Source organism: Acanthaster planci, linkage group LG04, assembly GCF_054643075.1.
Source record: "Acanthaster planci isolate LZ-2023a linkage group LG04, COTS_SCS, whole genome shotgun sequence".
Taxonomy (NCBI): domain Eukaryota; kingdom Metazoa; phylum Echinodermata; class Asteroidea; order Valvatida; family Acanthasteridae; genus Acanthaster; species Acanthaster planci.
In genome coordinates this window covers 4,799,074-4,819,630 of record NC_141780.1, presented here as the reverse complement: position 1 = coordinate 4,819,630, position 20,557 = coordinate 4,799,074, and the positions used below count along the sequence as shown (strand labels likewise).

At 42.2% G+C, this 20,557-nt stretch overlaps 1 protein-coding gene across 7 annotated transcripts in view; it reads left to right on the top strand.

Annotated features, from left to right (window-relative positions):
* Positions 1-20,557, top strand: part of LOC110974185 (prickle planar cell polarity protein 3-like) — a 60,320-nt gene that overhangs the window by 28,046 nt on the left and 11,717 nt on the right. Inside the window, exon 1 of one of the 7 annotated variants that reach the window (XM_022225629.2) lies at positions 3,368-3,718. The exons of 2 other annotated variants lie outside the window; for them this stretch is intronic. In XM_022225629.2, coding sequence (XP_022081321.2) covers positions 3,675-3,718 — 44 coding nt within the window. In that variant the 5' untranslated portion in view covers positions 3,368-3,674. Of the gene's footprint in view, positions 1-3,367; positions 3,719-7,537; positions 8,116-13,016; positions 13,038-14,818; positions 14,840-19,385; positions 19,637-20,557 lie in introns of those variants that run through there. 4 more of the 7 variants (XM_022225633.2, XM_087135340.1, XM_022225634.2 and 1 more) reach the window with 4 other exon arrangements.

Here is a 20,557-nt window from a genome sequence, read left to right as displayed (position 1 = left end):
AAATATGAAATCTTCATATCATCCTCTGGCCAGTGAATATTTTGCCTTTTTTTCTTGGCAGTGTTTTCCTCTGTATGCCGGAAGAGAAAAGTGCATTTTGCTATTTTTTTTTGGTCAGATTGTATTCAATGGGGAAGAAATGTCTCATAAACTGAGTATTTTTTCAACATGTAACTGAAGTCTTTATTTTCTGTCCTATCTTGTGCATGTACCTTATGCATAGAGAGTGCTCTATAACTGAATTCTCCAGAAAATTTGTGTCGTCTTACATAAAACAGTGCAATTCTGTCATAAAACAGTGCAATTCTGTCGAAATTGAATTGGTTGAGGATGGGGGACCCGGGGAAAGTGGAAAAATAGCAACTAACCTTGACGCCCTGACTTGATTGTGACTTGGTGCCAGTTCGTCTGCAAAGCCTAGACGATGTGATTTAGGGCTGTCCACAAACAAAAAGTTTGGGAAGGAGGGAGGGAAGAATGTGATTCCAACATGACTGTCTGGTGTTACTGCGGTAGGCCATAACTCACCAGCCAACATTCACTGACCCTCGCATTTTCCTGAACTATCACTTCTAGTGGTGGATTGTAATCCTGTCAGATCAACTTTATGGCAGCCCTAGAGAACTTTACACTCCTCCACAATGCCGGCAAAACACTGAAACAGTTGTTTTCAATGTCACCAAAATTATGCGGATCATACTCTTGCATGTAAACTTTTCAGGGGGAAATAGAATTTATTTTGTAGTCCATACACATGGGTGTTTATAAGAACAGAAGTGTTTGTGATAGTCTACACTGGAGAGTGGTAAAGTCAGGTTTGCGGTTTGAGACACTGCGGTGATCTTGGGTCGTGCTAATCAGCAGCACTGTTGTCTGCAGAATTACAAGTGGCTGACAAATTGGACTTGGCCTACATGTTCTGACACTGACCTCTGGAGATTTAGAATTTGTAATATGTTTTCGTTCAGTTACTTCTTGAAAAAATCCAAGTCGGAAAAGGGGCTTTGAAAAATATTTGCTACCGGTAGTAGTTTATAGAAACTGAAAAATCACCTGACTTTAAAGAGAAATATCCTGCTAAAAATTGACCCATCACTTCAGAAAATCTATAATACATGAAGAACAGTGCAATGCGGCAGTCTCATACACAGATGAATATATGCGGTTTGAAATTTTATGGTAGTCCGTCGGTAAACCCCCCTCCAAAAAATCAAAATATTTTACACAGTCGCATAATTTATAAGTAGTAAACTTAAAGCAATATTCTAATTCGATTACGAAAGATCCTAATCTTTTATCTAACCTTTGCTGACAACAACTGCGTGATGTCAAGTCAACGGAATCTGGAACCCATCGACTGCAAGTAGGTAAATCTTTGCAACATTGTACAATCTCGTTTTCACATAAGCACCGGCAGTGAAAACGTGCATGAACATGGAGACCTAGGTACGATATCACCGGAAGTGAAAGGTCGTTAATAAAATTCATTTTTTACCCATCTCTAGGGGACTTTTCCTAAATATTACTTGAGGAAGACAAAGGTAAAATTCCAACATGAGCATTTCATGGGGTGGTTTCAGTTAGGAATTATTCTTCCAAAAATTATCGAACATGATAGGACGGCCCAACGTAAAATCCCCATAGGAGGACCGTGCAAGGGTTCCGAAAGCTCGCTGCATGACCTTTTACTTTACAGGATGATATCCAGTGTAATCTACTTGTTCATTAAAGAATAGCAGTGATGAATTTTTGTTAGACACAGCTTTTCTGCAACATTTTGATCTTTCTTAATATATGTAAAGATGTAGAGGATTTCCAGTCATGTGATGTTTGGCGATCAGTGTTGGATTTACACAGATGTGCACGGAAAAGTGTCTGTCTTTGAAGTCTCTCAACATTCTTGCGAACCTGAAATTGCCAATAGAAATACCCAGATTCGAAAAATGCACACGCCTCCATGTTACGCTTCCTGAAATGGCTTTGCCCGTCAAGTTACGTCACATGAAAAATCCCTTTATCTCTTTAAGGTGAAATGTATTGGCAACTGCACCTTTTTAACCTTCAAAATTGCTGTGTTTTCCTGGACAACTGAGGATGGTGTTACCCTGATGTCATCCAGAAAAGATATTTTTCATTGCAAATTTGTGTTTGAATTGTGAACCCAAAGTTTACTTCTCTGAAAACTTTTCCAAGAATGGGTTGCCTGCTTGCTGAATGAACAAAGAGCAGAAAATATTCGGCCAGCAAAATCTTTCAAATTCAGCGCTCCAGTTGACCTTTAACCTCTATGTGTAGCCATGTGATTCAGACACAGAGTAAATGTACAAAGAGTTTGAGTTCATTCTCACCATAGAGCTACGCGAAGTGTGAAGGCTTTGTTGGGCCTCTGGGATCTTTGCCTCAAGTCCAGGTAGTCGAAGGGAACTCCTGATTTTTGAACCTGCAACAGTTGTTGCAATGTTGCCCAAGTCAACAACTATAACTTCTAACATCTTGAAGGCCAAGACAGTAAAAGCCCCAATTTTCTTAACGGTTCAGCCATCTGCCTGATGATCATACCATACCTAGGTACTGAAGCCAACTAACTGGCAAGCGCATACTAAATTTGATGTAATAGCCACTATAAGAGTGTTATCGTGAATTTCCAGGTTTTAAAATTTAATAAACTTTACTTTAAGTTTTAAATTAGGCAGGTGTTACTCTCATCAGGTAGCGGCTGCAAGTGTTGAAATAGAGACTTGTGTATATCTAGTTACAGGTCGGTCCTCTGTTTTGAGATGTCAGAAACAAGTTGGCACAATAAACAGTCATGAGATACAACCCGGGCCAATCCTTAGTAGTCATTCTTGCAAGTCTGGAGAACTCACATACCACAGATCTTGATTAGTGCCCGAGCAAAAATGCACGCCCGGTGTTTGGAGTTGTCACGCATCGTCGACTACTCTAGGGTGTGCGCATACATTTCTTGAACCAACATCTTGAGATTACTCCAAACAAATCTCAGAGGCTCTCTAGTGCCCCCTCACATTTACTCCTTGTCATAGAATTGAAGAAAAAAATTATTGATCAAGTCTGGCCAAGTCGGTCAACATGTCGCCGGGGCCTTCTAATCTTGACGTGGTGCGTGCCAAACGATGAGCCAACCCTGGCGCCATCCATCAATTAATTCCAACCATCAATTAATTCTGGCTGAGAGAAGCTGTCCTATACATTTGTGTGTGTGCAACCCCCTCCCATATTTCATTTGTTCATTTATTTTTTTTTTTTTGCTGTGAGGATTTCTTCTCACCACAAGTGGAGTGTGACAGTTGAGCCATGGGTGATTACATGGGTAATCTTGTTTTATGCCCATTGAACATGAAGATGGGTCCCCGTTGTTCTCCTGTATCCCTCTCGGTGGGCAAGATGATGTCATCAGTGTTTCACTGCAGCGTAACCTTCTCAGATTTAGGTTCTCACCAAAGTATTAAAGACGGCCTTCTCAAGTTTCTGCGGATTACATGTACGTGTATGTGCACCGGATGGCAGAACCGTTCCTCTCTGGGCTGGTACCAGTGGCTTGAAGTTGGTCTCAGCATAGAGCTAGGGTACTGTGGTCTGAGCCTGCTTCATCGCTGAAAGCCCTAGGGGCAGAGGCCGCTGGGCCAGCAAGAGGAAGGACCCACCCAAACTGTATGCCGTCCTCAAGGACTGACATCAGGACTGCATGTAGAAAGAGGTAAAGCATCTCCAAATCCAGAGAAAGATGTGACAGAAGTATAAACGAGAGCGGCATTTCTTTGGGGAAATAAGGGCACTGAAGGCTGAAGATTGTAAAGCAGTAGTTATGAGCTGGTGGTTATTTGCCAGTTTTGAAATGTTAGCTAATGTACTTTTGCATTTACATTTTGTACACACCTACATGTAGGTCCAGCAGTGTTGCATTGTTATATCCACAGTCATCCTTTGAAATGTCGTTGTAAAAACATTCTGCTGAAAATGTATATATAACTAGATTAAAAGTCACCAAAACTGCACCTACATGTATGCTGTTAAGTAGGGATCTCGCATCTCACCCCAAGCTGACTTCCCCTGTATTATGTATAAACCTGTGTCTGGTTTGGGTAGTGATGGAAAGCGCAGGACATCCGTTACTGCTCAAGCGTTGTTATTCTGTATGATGACACCATCCGTCACTGTGAGATCTTACACCTGTTAATGAGCCAGTGCGGCCACACTCGACGCTCTTCACTCATGCAAGGTGTTGAGGAGACCATTCGGTATTCATCAGGGTGTTGCGAGACCTTTTCGCTCAGTTATGCATCCTCCGGGTTTTGGAAATTTGTACATAAGTCCTTGAGATTTCTGTGCTGTTCACACTTGGAAGTTTCAGTCTGGGAGTATTTAGTTCGGACAAGGGGCATATATTGATCCGACCAGTGCAGCCTTTCAGCATGCCTTTACCTCTTGGCTCTTTTATTAAAGCCTGAGGATTGTTGTTACACATGTATCTCACAGCATCCATCCATCTGTCGATTTTTAGTTTCTGCAAGATAGCTTGTCTTAGAGTAAAATTTCACAAAATGTCGGCATTTGCTCAGGAAAGGGTCAGTAGTCCTAGTTTTAACATGTTAACAAATGTCAGGATGGTACTGGTAATCCTTACATTTAACCCTAACCCTCCTCAATCCTCAAAAATCTTTTAGGCAGTTTTGAGGATTTTGGAGGATTGAGGGGGAATGGCAAAAGTACATTGCTTATTTGAAAGGATGCAATGCATGAAGGGCTTTGGGTTAGACCCTGTGATGTTTTTGCTTAGTCACGCACAAATTCAGCGGGATATTTCTTTTGAATAAACTGCATTGCTCAAGAATGCCATTTGCTCTGCCTCAACGTATTGACAGGGATTGCCAGAGGATTTTTAAGGATTGAGGCAGTAGGCACACCTCCAAGTAACATCTCCAAGAAACTTTGAAGGATTGAGGGAGAATCCAATTTTTTTCACCCCTAAATTGGAGGATTTTGGAGTATTTAGGAAGGTCCCAAGTAAAAAGGGCTTTGGGGTTATTAATATAGTTTTTAACGGAACTTGTGGGAATGTTGGCAAATGCTGACTTTGTTGTGTTGGATATTAAAAAACTTGAGGTCAAAAAACATTCTTGAAATTAAGACTAAAAAGACTTGTACACTTAAAGACAAAGGACTGACAGGTTAAGTAGAATCTCACAGATCCACGTTCAATTAAACAAGTTAACCTCCAGAAGACACTTTGACAGCTGTAATATTCAGTGTTTCATTGGCTGAAAAGTAGCTTGAGACAAAAAAGCTCCATTTGTGGTCTGCTGTGGTCGCACTAAGGTATCACAGGAGAACGACTCTGGTTTGGTGCCAACTTGTCCCTGCAGCTGTCACTACAGGACACTCACAAGACGTCTTACGATAATTTGCTGAATGCACGAGTGCATGATGACGACTTTATTAGGGGAAGCGTTAATTAAGGCTGGTCAGTCCTAATGGGTCAGTCTCTTCCAGAGCAGAGACTCCATGCAATCATAGGCTTCAATGGTTTCTTCCAGCTCAGCGGTCACTCAGTTTGACCATCTCTTCTGACTGCTTAATTGCGGGATTCTCATTATAGATACACAGTCCAGTCCAACCCCTCCTTCCCCCTTTTCATATTTTGGCCTGTGGTAAAGTTTGTTCATGAGTTACAGGACCTGGCCATGCATGCTTCGTTATCAGTGCCCTGAGAATTGAAAGACCGCCGTTGCATAGACTCTGTGCGTACAGTGTTCAAGCCCAGGAAATTTGCACTGCTCTCTCGACAGTCTTGGAATAACAGGTGCCAAGATCTTGACTCAGTTCACTCCCATAACTTACACTCTGCACTCAGTAGATATAAATTGGTCTTACGTTCTTCACTGAGATTTGAGTAACATTTTGGATCTGTACAGCCACCCATTGCACTCCAAGGTCAGCAAACTGTCATTCTCAAATGTTTCCCATTGATCAATGAAAAAAGTCCAACAAACCCTGGAATGTCCAGGAGTTGGTTTCCAACCAGTTTATTAGAACTGACATGGGCTAAATGTGACTTTTACTAGAGCATCCGGAGACAGGCCCCAAGTCTTTGTTTTCTTTATTTCATTTTACTGAGGTTTCCTTGTAAAAATTTCTTTATTGAAGTACGATAGAAGTTTATTACCATGGGTCTTTTGATGGGGCATAAAGGTATTTGTAATACCTTCCTGCTCAATTTTTCGGCAACAATAAAAACATTGCACATGTATAGCACAGGAACATTGTGCGTAAAACCTTTGTTGTTACTCTTACTGTACTGGCAGTTGACAAGAAAAGATTCATCTGTCTTACATTCCATCAGCGTGAGAAAATACCGGTCGCAGATTCAATCTATTGTCCCGTCTCGTGGACTGGCTCTGTTGTAATTCCAAGATTACAGCTTTTACGGTTGCGGTTTACCCCATAGTGACAATGAGAGAGCCATTAGTGTGACCAAAATATTCAGTGAAGGCTGATGGGTGAAGGAGGATAGTGTATGCACTGATTGCCATTTGCATATAGATTAATAGACAGCTTGTCTCTCGCCGTGAGTCGAGTTCCAGATAATCGAGAGGATGATGGAAAAGTTGGTTGGCTAAAACAGCATCTTTTTTTATCAACACTGTGGTGATGATCAGAATACTGGTGGAGATAAAAATGAATGGTAGTAATCCGGGGTACTCGGTGGAAAATTGAAAAAATTTAAATGATGAATGTTTACACAATGGAGGCTTAATTTGTTCTGCGGTAACTTTCAAGGTCCTATTAAGTTTGTCTAGACATCCAACAATGATTTCATTATCACTCACGAAAAATGAGTCATCTTCATCCCCGAAAAAATTTCCTCATAACTGGGACTGTTTTCCACCCTGCCTCACAATATTTATAATTCCATCACTCATGTGGGGCCTGTTTTTTTTTTCCTCTTTTTTTAAATAATTTTTTTCTCTCAACCCTTATCTTCGGGAATATCGTGTTGCATATCCATGTACTGCCGAAAGGCATGCCGCCCTGATTCCTTCCAAAACTGTATTGGGAGAAAAATAAGGCTAACACTTGTGTGTTTGGAGATTTACTTATTAAATCAACAACCCCGATAATAAAATAAAATATGTTGATGCCGTAACCATAGACGTCATCTCATATTTCGCACACCCATAATACGATTTGGTTTTGCTCTTCTTCCCATGTAATAAATCTGTACATTGATAGGATTATATGCAGGAGAGATGTCTTGAATATTACCTCTCATAGAACCCCTCCCCATTTGCATACGAGCACTGCCATTGGCTGGTCCTCGAGCCTTGTTTTTCTTTCCATCGACCTATCTGGTTTAATTAGTGCATCACTGCCATTCATTGACTGTACGTAAATCAGTTTAATCTTCTTGTTTTGGGCTGGAGGGGAGGTTTCGTGTTCCTGGCCAGCCAGCCAGGGGCAGCTCTGGCGTGTTTGTTTTATACCTCTGTGCACCAGTGGGGGGGGGGGAGAGGGGAGATTGAGTGCCCAGGATCAAAGTGGTTGGTTTGATTAAAAGCCACTGTCTCCTGCCCTGATTTGCTAGCCGCACAACGACGAGCCAGGTGCAGCCCCAACTTGTATACATATGTATGTCTGATGCCAATTTTAAGAGCCAGTGGCATAATTGTACATGTCAGTCTTGTCGTCCGATACGTACATGTACATGTATGCGCCGGCCCGGGTGAGGGACGCGGGTGATGCTCTGTTAACCACTCTGGCCACGGTCGGTCGTCTCATCTCAAACTGATCTGAAGCCCAGGAGGCGGTGGCGGGGTTCTCTGTACAACGAAGGCTGTGTCAGGGTGACAGGTTTTCTGTCGACAAATTCAGAGGGTTATCTTCTCCACTCCGAGGATTGTGCTGACCTTGCATACTGACGCAGTGTCTTGTCAGCGTTTATCAGGATGTTTGATCGTGAACCAGAGCTTCATGAAACATTTCTAATGATGGGGTGTTCGTGCCAAATCAGAGGAGATTGTTGAAGTTGTCAAGACTGTTGTAATTTGCTCGTTGCGCTGCCGTAGAAACAAACTGTGATAGAGGAAAACTAAAAAGGTAAGATACCGAAAGTAAAGCAAGATACTAAATTAATTGTGTATGCACTATATACTGCGGAACTCTCTACAGTACAGGAGTAGCAAGGTTTTAGGTATATCTTTATTTGGAAAAGATTTGACTGTCTGATCCAAATTGAAATCAACTCCAATTTCGTACTTTTGTGCACATTGCACATGCTAATGTATCATGGGAAGTGTATTCCTTGTGAATTGAAAAGTCCAGATAAAATACTTGAAATTGCATGATACAAAAAATGGAAAGCTTGAGATTTGCCCGTTTGGGGAGGTTAACCTAAAACTTCATTCTCTACATTGACCAAGTTTTTGCCATCACGTAGTATGAGTCAAACATGTAAAATACTTGATCGAAAAACCCGACTTTAATATTTCATGTTATCTCTCGGCTAGCATGACAAGGGTAGGAAATGCGCGCATGATGAATGATGCATTGAAAGCCATACAAATGTCAACACTAGGCACCGTACTTTCAGCTGTGCAGACGTGTCGGTCTCATGTGTTGTGTGCTCATCAAAAGCTGCCTGCATTTTTCTGTGTTGACATAAGGCATTAGGGCTTGATTTGTTGTCAATTAACTGAATTCTGCAGCCATTAGAGGGATGGGATGGACTTTGTGTTGGGCTGGGGGAAGAAAAATATTGATGGCTTTTAAAAAGCTGAATTTATATACTGGGTATGGAGGCAGAGTCAGTTTGTTTTTGGAAAGCATTGGCTACATAAGGCTGTTCACGAACGTATTGTTGGCACTTGATATTGCATGTATGTACATGTACCATACATCATCTTTTGTGCATTTGTCATCCACTGACATTTGATACTACCAGGATGATATGCGAAAGGCAGAAAACCTTACATTTTTTATGTTCAAAGTGAGCCTTCTATTACTTTTGTTTTTTCTTCTTGTGTCTCTGTCCGTGATTTCCATGGCGATTGCCAAGCAATAATGTAATTACAATTGTGCACGCACCGGTATAGAGCAGTACAGACAAAAGAAAAATTGCCAGTTTGAAGCGTGAGAGTAAAGTACCCGTAATTGTGTGTCTTGGTGTGGTGTGACCCTTTGAGGTGAAATTGTTGGCTGCTGTTTGCTCCTCCGCCCCTTTTTGGGGGGGGTGTGAAGAGTGTCTTGTCAACAGTGTTTTTGTTTATGAAATGTGCTGGTGAATTCTGCACTGTAAGGTAGCTGTCCAGGAAGTTGTTGTCATGGTTGCTTCTGAAGGAGTTTGTGTGACGAGCTCTCCTGGTGAGATTTTTTTTTATCAGTTAGCTGGAAGTCATCCCCCAAGAACCAAATACCAGTGATCAAATGTTCTTCAGAAATTGCACATACCATGTGCTCATGTAATTGTAATTCTACCCGCAAGGTCTTGTAGGTGAGGCCATGAACCAGTTGACCCCTGTCTTGAGTTAGGTCATCCCAACTTGTCCTGTGGTTAAATTGGTGAAAATGATTGGCAGTGTCAGCCTGTGTATTCCTGGAGGTTAAGATTTCGATGCTTTCTGTTTTTTGCGTGTCGTCATGGATGTGCATGTACATGTGTTCAAGTTTTTGGGTGCTGTGGTAGGTGTACTGTACTTCCAGGTTATAAGGGGGGCTCTTGTGATGCTTCATAGATGTTGTGGTATTTTCTCTCTGTCATTAATATCACCGTAGAGTAAATTTAGACTGGATAAGAAACACCATAGTTGGAGAGAGACATTTTCGGAACTCTGATCAATGGCCCACCAGATGACTTATTGAGTTTGTTTTGTATTGTACCAGGTTGCTTGAGAAATAACAGTAGCTAGAATTTAGAAATTCAGTCTTGGTATGAAGTTTTCTTTATTTGAACTGTGCATTTAGGTTGCATTTTTCTCAGAGTTACAGTTACCACAAGGGTAAAGAGGTTTTTTTCTCGGTTCATTTCTGTCATCAGTGGGGCATTCAGCTTGGTAATGAAGTTTAAGATGAGTAGAGGAAGTGAGAAATCTGGAGAATGTACGGAGATGTGCCCGCCTACAAGGCGATAATGAACAGGAGAATGGAATGATGCATCACGCAATGTGGTAGACGTCAAGAGTTTATAGAGGTTTTTCAAGGAACTCTTCAGGTGTTCCAAGCCTCCGGGTGTTTCTCCCCCAGAGTTACGATTACATGGCACAATGAACCGAGGGGCCCCTTGCTTGTTGACGTTGGGCGGTATGTTCTTGGCAAGCTCCCCAGTCAATAATTAAAAGATTATCGGCACCCTGGTGTCCACAATACCAGGCAGTTGTTGCACCTACAGGGGGACACAAAGTATTTTTCGGCAGGGGCTTTCAAGGGAAGCAGCACTCGGGCTTCAGTTGTGAGTACACCTTTCAGGAACTGTTTACTTCAAAATCGTTGGAATGTGCTGGCAAGTGATGTAACAACTTGTTAGTGTGGCAGATTTTTAACCTCAGCAACATTCTTCAAGGTCCAACAAGACTGAAATAATCCTGGTTGTGTTGTTCTTGTGTTGCTGTATCGAAAGAAATTCTTTGTAAAGGTTGATTTCTTTTTGTGAAAGGAAAGTGTCCAACACTGAGAAGCAGAAAATGTAAATAAGTAAGGGCATGCTTTTTTGGTAAAAATGCCTAAACTGCACCATACATGTACACATTCATGCTGTCATTTTGAGGAAACCATTAAAAAATTTTCTCGTGATCCCTTGAAACATAATTTTTTTCTGCTCTCACACAAAAATCAGAGTTACACCCGAGTAAACTTGCTGTTTAGCAGCTTGAAGGTCTGGTATTTCATCTTGGATTATAAGCAAACATGTTATGGCTGTTTTTTTGGGGGGGTGGAGGGGCCGAAGATTTAATTGGTTTTAATGTACGATTACTGTCTTTCCCAGAAAAAAAAATTCAGAGCGCTTGAGCATTCCCAATGGAGTTCTCTTGTTTTTCTGTGGGGAGGAAATATCCTGGTGGTTAATGACGGCCCATTTACAGCTTGGCTGCTTAATGGCATTTTAAACTTTACCTTTTGATCCTCCTAGTCCTAAACTCAGGGGTTGCATAGGAACCCTAATATTGACTGTTTTGTTGGCCGGCTTGATGGATGACCTGTTTACACTGTAACACCGCTATTCAAGTGGCGGAGGAACATTCCGCAGTGAATGTCCCCCTTTCATCGTGGAGGTGTCCAGCTTTATGAGGGGGTTATCCAGTTGTGGGGCTTCCCGAGGTCTGTGCTCCGACTGGCCAGACTTTGCCTCTACCTTTGTGTCTCCCCACTCGAACTCCCGGGCCGTGAATGGAGAGCGGCATGTCTTTTGAGGTCCACGTCCTGTCCGGTCAAATTCCCTTCGCGCTGGGTGTAAACAAGAGTAATTAGATGGAGGACAACAAGTTTAATGACCGGCAAAGTGTGGAAGCCTATGCGATGTCCCTCTTGGGGTGTAGCCCAGAGGAAAGGGGGGGGGAGAGAAGTTGAAGATGAGTATTTTTGTAGCAAGTGGGTACAAATGGAGGTAGCAGGTAAATGGGTTTAGACAGAGCTGGGCCGTCGGCATTGGTATAAGCATCTTTTTCTGCTGGAGGTGTCGCAGTGTGTGTGGTTCACTAATTGGGAGTTCTCATTGGAGAAACCCTACGCATGAGGAGGGAGCTGATGGGGGTGATTTGAACGCCAGCTTCTGGAAAGGAAGCTTTTACTTGAATTTCCTTTTGGACGTTCAGCTTCACGTCATTAGCAATTAGAGCTTCATGTCCTTCTTGTACCTGTTGGAATTTCAAGTTCTTCCAAGCTTTGAGTGAGGACTCTGGATCCCGTCTAGCTTTGCAGGTTTGGTCATTTTTTAACTTCATTCACAAAAAATCTGCCTACCCGCTTTGAGCAGAACAAAAGAGGGCATGTTTTTGGATACTCACCGCATAGGGGCGCCATGAGGTGCACAAGTATATGCGTGTTTGATGCGGAGCACACTGAGTACGCATAAGTAATTTATTCCGTCATGTATGTTCTTTGCGTACATGCAGAACACATGCAAGAACCCACTTGTAACCACCCTGTCTTTCTTTCGCCAACTGGGGGTGCACTTAGCTTGGGGCAGAAAGCTCAAATTTGAACATTGCCTAAATGTGAAAATGCGCGTCTCTGCCTTCCAAGGAATGCTTACCATTTATGCTCTGAAACTGAAAAATCACCTGAATGGCATTTTTATCGTAACCCGCCTCTCCAAAAATCACTGCATTGGTATAAAAAAATGTTACTGAGACCCGATTGGATTTGAGATGGATTTGTAACAAGACTGTTGACTTTCTTTTTTTTTTAAGACTAACCTTAATTTAAGGCAGCACTAGGTTAAACATTTTTAATAACAGCACCGTAGAGGGGAATTGTTTATATCACCATCGTGATTCCAAGGGTGGATAAGGGTGGCTCAAAAATTTGGAGGGGGCGGGTAATGTGAGAGGCAATTTGGGGTATATTTTCTTTCCGAGCTTCCCAGTAGTGTGTAAGAAGCAACAAAACATAGCTTTAACCCTCAGAAAGGCCGTCGGAAATTACATTACAAAAGTTTCAAAATCTTTGGCTTCCTTCGAAACAATTCCCCCCCCTCCCAAAAATTTGGTTCTGGACCAGCCCTGGTCTGACTTTGTCTGGTACCTGAGAACTCTGCATACATGCAAGTTTACCAAATCAACAAGACAAATGGTCGTTATGATGTTATTAAGGAGAATTCAAATTCATACTGAGATTATAAATTGATAGAGTGATCTTGGTTTCTAGCCTGTTTGTATTCAGAGTTGTCAAATTTGAGGAAAAGAAAATTGGCCTTTTTTTTTCCAAACCAGCCCAGAAGACCACATTATCAACAGGAAATTAACCCATGGGTGGCCTACCCATAAACTTCAACCACCCTGTTAATTGCTCCCATTCAACACCCCAAGGTAAAAGGTTGGACCACACTGTTAAGAGTTGATTACAGGTTTGCAACCTCAGTTCCAGACTGTCATTTATCATTCATGAAAGGGGTAGTAACATCTAGCAACTGGAGGGGCTGTTGAAGTATTAGACTTGCACAAGTCTTAAATTGATTGTACTGGTAGCAGTGAGCAAGAAAGAAGTTTGAGGACGAGTAAAAAGATCAACTACATGTACATTTAGTTTCTCGCCCCTGCTTTTTAAAAGTCTTTCTGATATTTTGATAAATATGCAATATACCGGTACCATTTTTAACTCCTCCCAAAATATAAATTCAAGTATAAAACCTGTTGGACAGATTGAAAAGCCTTTACTTTAGATATGAGAATATCAGCAAAAGAGCCCAGAGAATCCATCCACCATCCAAGAAAAAATCTGCTGTGGTAAAGAAAAGTTTTAAAAGGGGAGGGGGTTGCCTCCCCACACAAAAAAAAACCAGACGAGAAACAAATTTTTTCTTGGTCTTAGCAGACCCCTCATGCCTGTCCTGAGAGAGTTGGGCCTGTGGTTTCTGCCCTTTCACTCAAACACTTCTTGGTTGGAGTGAAGGCAACAGTGTTACTTTGTTCATGTGGTGGGCTTGCAGGTTGACTCACAGCAGGTTGACTCACTTGTGGGTGGGTGAGTGAAAGACTCAGAAAGATTGATCATGGTTCCTGCACATGTATCACCAGAAAAGAATGCTGGCTTTTTGTACTGCAGCTTGTGGGTGAATGCTCTTAGTGTACTTCGACCAGCAGAATTAGAAGCCATTACTGCGTTGCACAACGTTCGTGGACAGGTGGTACGCGCCCGTTACATGCCTCTTCAACCAATAGGGTGTCGTGATTCGCCAAATGCACGCGTGCGTCGAGCTGAAGAATGTGCGCTTGAGTGCAGTGCCACCGCAGTTAGGTCGTCTAATCGGATTAGTCTATACACAGTATGCCAAATTACAAATTGGTGTTTGTGGCTGGATTGTAATACAGGAATATGTGTAGCAGTGTAATTAACCCTAACAGTCCTCAGTCCGCCAACAGGTGAAGGACTGAGGACTGTTAGGGTTAAGCATTTAAGGAGGAGATGCGTATTTTGGGGGGAAAGTGTGTATCCTGTTATCACGAGAACTCTATACAAGTTCTAAGCAGCAATACAAAGCTCATAAGACGAAGTATTGCTGTGGTTGCAAAATTTGTTTTTCACTAGAAAATACAGGTGGGTTGCTTAGTTATAGGAATACTTTTGCTTTAAAAAAAACATGATTTCTCAGGCATTGGCGGGAGAGTAACTATTACCCGTGATCCGTTGAATACATGTATCTTGTACTGATGGAAGTATTTTTGATGGCCACATGTGTGACCTTTTGATGGGTGCCTCTACATACATACTGTTAATTAATATTGAAATTCACATTTGTACTGTTCCAAATAAAACCTGCTGCATTGCTGGGCATGGCACAAGCCACTAAGCCCCCTTGCCGACTCGTTCTGGTCCAGTGAACTCACCAGGCAAGAGAGGGGAAAGCATGCCGTATAATTGGTGGCACCTAGTTTCATTTGCAGCAGCGCTTTTGTGGTTAATACAAAGAAAAAATCTTCCTGAACTGAAAGGGGGAAAATAAAGTCAGCGACTGGAACGAAATGGCTTCATTGTGCTCTGCATATTTGAGACACTTGCAAAAATTTGTGTAGGTTAGTCAGCCGGTGCAGATAATAGAGTGCATGTGGTGTGCTTAGGGCAGTGTGTATTACCGTACATCCATCTATGCTCTGAGATCTTCAGTGGACAAGTGAGTAGTCCTAAATCCAGACAAGTAATCAACATTTACATGTATTTTCACGGTATGTTGTAGAACATGTACACGTATGTACAGTGTGTTGCATTTGGTGACGGTTGAAGCAAAAGCCCTGTGCATGTGCAGTTGCACATCATACTTGCCTGCCCAAATGACCTTTTTTTCAGGATTTCAGAAAGAGATAAGCTTTGAGATAAAACCCAGGTTAGATTTAAACATGCGTGTACATACATGTATATGTGCGTGTAATCAGTCTGTAAAGGTTGTGAGAAAAGAGCAGGATTCTGAACATGTATATGGCTACTCTTGTCTACGTGTATGTTCTCAGAATTGACATTGCCACATGAACCAAAACTACAAACTTGTGCAACGGACCAATTACAGTTGTTTGCATGTGATGCTTACAAATGCTCTCTACATGTACTCATTTTGTTTTGTGTACTCACAAGGTTGACACTTGAACACTGTTCGCATCAATGCCAGCCTCATAAATGTCTTCTGCCGACCCTTGTCACTAGTTAGCTCTAGGTTACATGTAGGGTGGTTGAACATTGATGAATTTAGCACCTGCCTGTCACTTTGCATTAGCAATTACATGTGCACCATAATGCTGTAAGAGCTGGGCCAGTCTCATCACACTGGGCTAAACAATCCCGTTTGAAACCTCCTCCATCGCCGCACATTTCTACCTTTGGCGATACTCGGTGAATAATCCCCAGTAAATGGTACTTTCATCTATATGAGAGATGTGTAATTACCAGACCCGGTAACGTCCCACCACAGCCCAGGGACATACTTGTACATGAACATGCACAACAGACATGTTTAGAAGCCATAAACGTAATTTTATATTACATGCCCAAATATGGCCCCCCTCAAGTCAAATGGGGGTAGCCAGAGAACATTGTAATTGGTCCCCAGACAATGTGGACAGGCTTGTGGATGCTGATAGGGACAGGTGCATCGTGGGTATAATGCGTGCCTGCTCCTCTGGCGTGTAAAGATATAGAGGGGCTCTTCAGAGCTAGATACGGGAGAGGGGGAGGGGGTGGGGATAAGAAGAATATGAGCCGGGATTACCCAGAGTGGTGAATTGGGTCATTCGTGGGTTGGATGTCAGGCCACTGTTTCCTGAATGTGTTTCTTTGACTGAACTTGGTACTTTGTCTTCTGCACCTTTCCCGAACGTACGTGTGTAGATTACATGAGCCATCCCTGTAGGTTAGAAAAGAGGTAGTCCATTAATGATGTAACGTAAAAAAAAGATGTTGTCACCTGTGATGTGAAAATGAGTCATGAGGCTTTTCGCCTGTAATTTGTTTTTTGTTTGCATTAGAAAGAGCAAGCTTACTGGTAGCTCTCTGTTTAGATGTATCCTTCATTTTGGCGTGCTGATGAAAGTGGATATTGTGTGGGTGTAAAATGTTGATGGTTCTCACTGATTTGTGAGTTGCAAGATTCTTTTTGAAAGGCCTGTCACTCAAAAGTGACTCATTCCCACAGAGTAGGTCACTATTTATAGTACTGTGCTATGTCGCTGTTTTTCTAAGTGTAAAAACTTCTGTGCATGGTTGTAGTTAACATTAATTCTTCTAGTAAAAATTCAATTTATTCCTCCAAATGCTGAAAAATCTTAAAAGGTAATACTTTTTATATTTAAAACACGATATCTTGTAAAGAAATCCTTCTTGCATTTTCCATCTGATAATTATATGCAGGTACATGTATTAGCAAACAGCCTCATGTTGTGCATCTTTTATATACATGTATACATGTAGGTACTTGTAACTGTATATTTGCTTTTTAAAACTGAGAAAAAAATTCCATAGAATTACTGTTTAATGAATATTAATAACCTCGAACAGGTGATCACACAGAAGCCGACAATTCCACATCCCCTTTGTGCCAAATCCCTGACCTCTGTGTTAACAAAGGGAATTTGGTCGGGCAAAAGAAAATCCCTAGAATAATTCATCAGCACAGATATGGGTGAATATAACCAGAGATGGGAATCTTAGTGGTGATTGATCATGGAGGGGGGGAGGGGAATGCTCCTTCAGAACCCTCTCGGACGTTGGCCTTGCTCCGTTGGCTTCAGTCTCAGCGACCATCACACGGTCGCTTTTTATCCATAATTCATGAAGTGGCTAGTCTAGAGAAGAGGCAGACACATGAATCCCAATCAGCCCTAGTCCTATCCTGGGCTCAAGACCCCCAGGGCAGGTCTCCTTTGCTTTCCCCCCCCCCCTGCTCTGAAATAATACCAAAAGTGCCGCCGCTTTGGACCTATCGAGTTATCACTCAAGTGGCTGTGGTGAGTTCTTCAGCGGGCAGTCACCCCTGTCTGAGATCTCCTTATCTTGGAAAACCTAGATGGCCATAGAGCCTGGGCTAAGTACCTTTACGTCAGTTGGGCACCAGGGATTGGACCCACATGAAAGAACAGCAGTGGAGCCTTTGTATTTGCTTGAAGTCTTACCCGATGCTCGTGCCAGCCTTGTACACAGAATGCCTTACCCCTGCTTCCAATAAATGTCAATAATGTTCTACATCAGAGTCTGATGTGGTGGTCTCGCTGATATTTTTTCTTAGCTTTAAACATGCATGAACCCAGTCCATTTGATCCATAAGGAGATTTCTTTCTTGTACTGTTTTCCTCAAAGTGAATTCTGTTTGATTTGGATTCGGATCCGTTTCTGAAGGCCAGGGATGGGCTGAATTACATGTATTCTCATTGATGATCTTACATGCCCTCACCTGCTTCATCAAAGTTTCCTGATCCAAATTTAGTCTCCTGCTGAAGGCCGCCTCACAAAAGAAACACGACCTCGTCACAGATTCCTAGAGTGACATGACATTGTTATCAAGGCTTCATAAATTGTGAGTTGATGGACCTCCTAAGTTCTAATCGGCCGTCATCGTTATTACTGTACGGTATGCTGGTTGTCTCCCATTTATCTGTTTCATTGGGGCAAGGTCCTGTGACTGGACACAGGTAGTAAACAGACTGTACAGTACTTGGAGGCTACAGGTTCGAATCTTGCTTCTTAGGAGCTGTTCATCTGAAAATTTGCATTTTTATACATCTTATAAAACTGTTTTTTTAATTGAACAAACTTGAATGGACATCTGTATCTCTTAGGATAAGGTTCCAGTGGACAAGCGGCAGTCATGAAAAGTAAAGGTTCTCAGGGGTCAGAGGCAATACACTTCATTGTTTTTCCAAGTTAAGGTACTCGAACTTAAGACCCTCGGATCATTGCTGTCTGCTCTGATACACATTCTGGTTGGAGTGGTTCTTATTTATCATCACAGTGTTTGTTGGTGTTTGGGATGATTCCTGGTTTTCCAGAAGACCCCCCTTGACTGAGGGGTGAGACACAAAAGGAGTTAATCTGTTGATTGGTCAACAATCCTTCAACCATAAGGAGTCTTTGATGGGATTGGTCAGTGCCCAGACTGACCACAGCTATTCGTTGATGTCACTGGTCCAGAGGAAAGTCATTGACCACCTTCTTCAGGGACAAGTTGTCAGGGATCAGTCACTCTTGTAAATAAAGTGTGCCAACAAGGTTTTCTTGAGAGAAGTTAGACCTTCAGTTGATATTTTATACCTCTGTGCATCCATTTCTCATGGATCTTCTGGTTGGATCTTAGGTTATGTACAGTAAAGTTAGTTTGATATTGGACATTGGACATTCCCATTGGTTTGTACAGCAAATGTTTGAATGGCAATTCACTGTACAACATATGTAAATGTCTAATCTCTAAAACATGGAACATCTGCTGTACAAACCTATGGGAACGTCAAATGTCAGGAAAAGTCAGAAATTTGGTTTAAAAATTTCATACAAACCGATGGGATTGTCCGATATCAAACTAATTTTACCGTCATCTTTACTTAACATACACAGACAGTCAGTGTCAGAGTTAAGAGCCATTAAATTGTTTCTTGTCAAGTAGATTACATGTGTACAGTTCTACATGCATATGGACACCTGTGACTTTAATTGGCCCTGATGGGATGGTCTTTATTGTTACATGTTATAACTGATGCCTGTACATGATGTAGACTATGATTAGTCAGGAAATATGCCTTTTTGATGCATATGAACATGCATGTACATGTACCAACATACTGTACATGTACGTTAGACTAACATCAGCAAAACGTCAGCATTAACCCAGTTCTGTTGTAAAAATTGTGTTGGCACCCATGTCATAATACAGATGTAACCCACAGTATTTATCACCCCCAGTCATGTCAGGAATGAGAGGAATTTAATGCAGTTTACCCTGTTATTACTTGTAACAACATACATGTACATGTAGTGAATGGGGCCCAGTCTGGTAACCAGTGAATTTCAGTCATCAATCTTGTTCCAGCCTTGATTGTTGTAGAGTTAGTTACTGGCAGTAGAATGGCATTTTAGTTGTTCAAACAACATGGGGGGGCCCTGGATTGTCTGAGTCTACTCTTGGGCCCAGTTCGCAGAAATACCGATCTCTCTGGTGGAGTTGGTGGGTTAGGGTTTAAGCCAACAGTATGTGACGTAGGGCTTGTCCCTGGATGAAGTGTACACACCACAACCGGTGTTAAGTGAATGTACAAATAAATGTGGAGTGGGTGACTTATAACAGCTTGGCAGCAGGCATGTGGGTAGGCGAGAGAATGCTTGTTGACCTTTTTAAAAGGTGGTCTTTTGTAAAGTAAAAAGTGTGTTGCTGTTGCTTCTGAATTCACAAGTGAGAAAACAGTTTGATTGAGCCTTTGAGGATTATCTTCAGAAGGTAGGCCACAGTTACTCAAGTAACGTTTGGGAGTGTTGGGTGCAGTTATGTTTTTCAGATTCGTTTTGTTGGATTTTGTTGATTTAGTGGTAAAATGCATTTCTCTAGCAGAAACTACGCTTATGTGATGTAGGATCAACTTTGTGCTAACTTCTGTGACATTTTGGCTTGGAGCTTTCTCAACCTTCCCAAACTGCCCATTTGGTGTCCCGCAACTTGCTGCTAACTTCTGTGACATTTTGGCTTGGAGCTTTCTCAACCTTCCCAAACTGCCCATTTGGTGTCCGCAACTTGCTGCTAACTTCTGTGACATTTTGGCCTGGAGCTTTCTCAACCTTCCCAAACTGCCCATTTGGTGTCCGCAACTTGCTGCTAACTTCTGTGACATTTTGGCTTGGAGCTTTCTCAACCTTCCCAAACTGCCCATTTGGTGTCCGCAACTTGCTGCTTACTTCTGTGACATTTTGGCCTGGAGCTTTCTCAACCTTCCCAAACTGCCCATTTGGTGTCCGCAACTTGCTGCTAACTTCTGTGACATTTTGGCCTGGAGCTTTCTCAACCTTCCCAAACTGCCCATTTGGTGTCCGCAACTTGCTGCTAACTTCTGTGACATTTTGGCCTGGAGCTTTCTCAACCTTCCCAAACTGCCCATTTGGTGTCCGCAACTTGCTGCTAACTTCTGTGACATTTTGGCCTGGAGCTTTCTCAACCTTCCCAAACTGCCCATTTGGTGTCCGCAACTTGCTGCTAACTTCTGTGACATTTTGGCCTGGAGCTTTCTCAACCCTCCCAAACTGCCCATTTGGTGTCCGCAACTTGCTGCTAACTTCTGTGACATTTTGGCTTGAAGCTTTCTCAACCTTCCCAAACTGCCCATTTGGTGTCCGCAACTTGCTAACTTCTGTGACATTTTGGCCTGGA